Source organism: Ricinus communis, chromosome 4 (assembly GCF_019578655.1).
Source record: "Ricinus communis isolate WT05 ecotype wild-type chromosome 4, ASM1957865v1, whole genome shotgun sequence".
In the NCBI taxonomy this organism is placed as follows: Eukaryota; Viridiplantae; Streptophyta; class Magnoliopsida; order Malpighiales; family Euphorbiaceae; genus Ricinus; species Ricinus communis.
Genome location: NC_063259.1, coordinates 13,446,631 through 13,447,729, shown reverse-complemented (window position 1 = coordinate 13,447,729; position 1,099 = coordinate 13,446,631). Strand labels below are relative to the sequence as shown.

The 1,099-nt window shown below is 41.3% G+C and overlaps 1 protein-coding gene across 1 annotated transcript; it reads right to left on the bottom strand.

Annotated features, from left to right (window-relative positions):
* Window positions 1–323: 323 nt before the first annotated feature.
* Window positions 324–842, bottom strand: LOC125369841. Its single transcript, XM_048373111.1, has 2 exons — window positions 791–842; window positions 324–679 (listed from the first exon to the last, which is right to left on the bottom strand). The coding sequence occupies exons 1-2, from the start codon at window positions 840–842 to the stop codon at window positions 324–326; spliced, it is 408 nt and encodes a 135-aa protein (XP_048229068.1).
* Window positions 843–1,099: the final 257 nt, after the last annotated feature.

Below are 1,099 nucleotides of genomic sequence, written 5' to 3'. Positions count from 1 at the left end.
CGCCCTGGGAAGTTAGGCATGGGACATGTCTGAAATCGTGTTAATCCTGTGTTGAAGCCTAGAAATGTGCTTTTACTCCCTATTGTGCACTAACACCTGTATAACTCAATAATCTACACAACTAAGTAATTTTCAACCAAAGCAACATAGAAATAAAAAGAGTTAAGTTCAAAACCAACCGAAATTTAAAAACGAGCTAAGTATAAAGGATAAGTCAAATGCTCAAAAATGCATAAATGTAAAGGATAAGCTCAAGAATGCCTCCCGAGAGCGCTTCTTTTGACCGAGTCGTGTAGCTAGACTCATACAGAAGGTCAATCTCGTTAGAACAAAAGCATATTGACCCGCTCCTCAACCTCAAGCGAGTCTCCATGATAATGCTTCAAGCGATGGCCATTCATCTTGAAACTTCCCTTATTGGGATGATGCAACTCAACTGTGCCATATGGGAACACCTGTTGGATCATGAACGGTCCTGACCAACAACTCCTGAGCTTTCCTGGGAACAAACGGAGACATGAATTATGAAGCAAAACTCGGTCCCCAACTTGAAACTCCTTGGAGCCCCTCAATCGCTTGTCGTGCCACTTCTTAGTTTGCTCCTTATAGATGAATGAGTTGCCATAAGCTTGCTGGTGCCACTCATCCAAGTCATTGAGCTGCCATTGCCTCTGTTTACCTGTAGAATCAACATCAAAATTACAAGTTCTTAAGGCTCAAAGGGCTCTATGCTCTAACTGAATAGGTAAATGGCAAGCTTTCCCATACACAAGCTTATAAGGTGTAAAACCTGTAGAAGTACGATAGACTGTCCTGAATGCCCAAAGTGCATCATCTAACATATTTGCCCAATCATTCCTACTCACCCCTATTGTTTTCTCTAAGATGTGTTTCAAACCCCTATTAGTAACCTCTACTTACGCACTAGTCTGCAGGTGATAGGGTGTAGAAAACCTATGATTCACTCCATATCGCTGAAGTACTCTCTCCAGTTGAGCATTGCAAAAATGAGTCCCTTTATCACTAATCAGTACTCTAGGTATGCCAAACCTAGCAACCGATCGTTTAAGGAACTTAGTAATGATTCTATCATTATTAG

Coding starts and splice junctions, on each gene's coding strand:
- LOC125369841 (XM_048373111.1), bottom strand. CDS start 842: ATGTTAGATGATGCACTTTGGGCATTCAGGACAGTCTATCGTACTTCT. Junction 680..790: donor AGTCTATCGTACTTCTACAG/GTTTTACACCTT, acceptor TTGATTCTACAG/GTAAACAGAGGCAATGGCAG.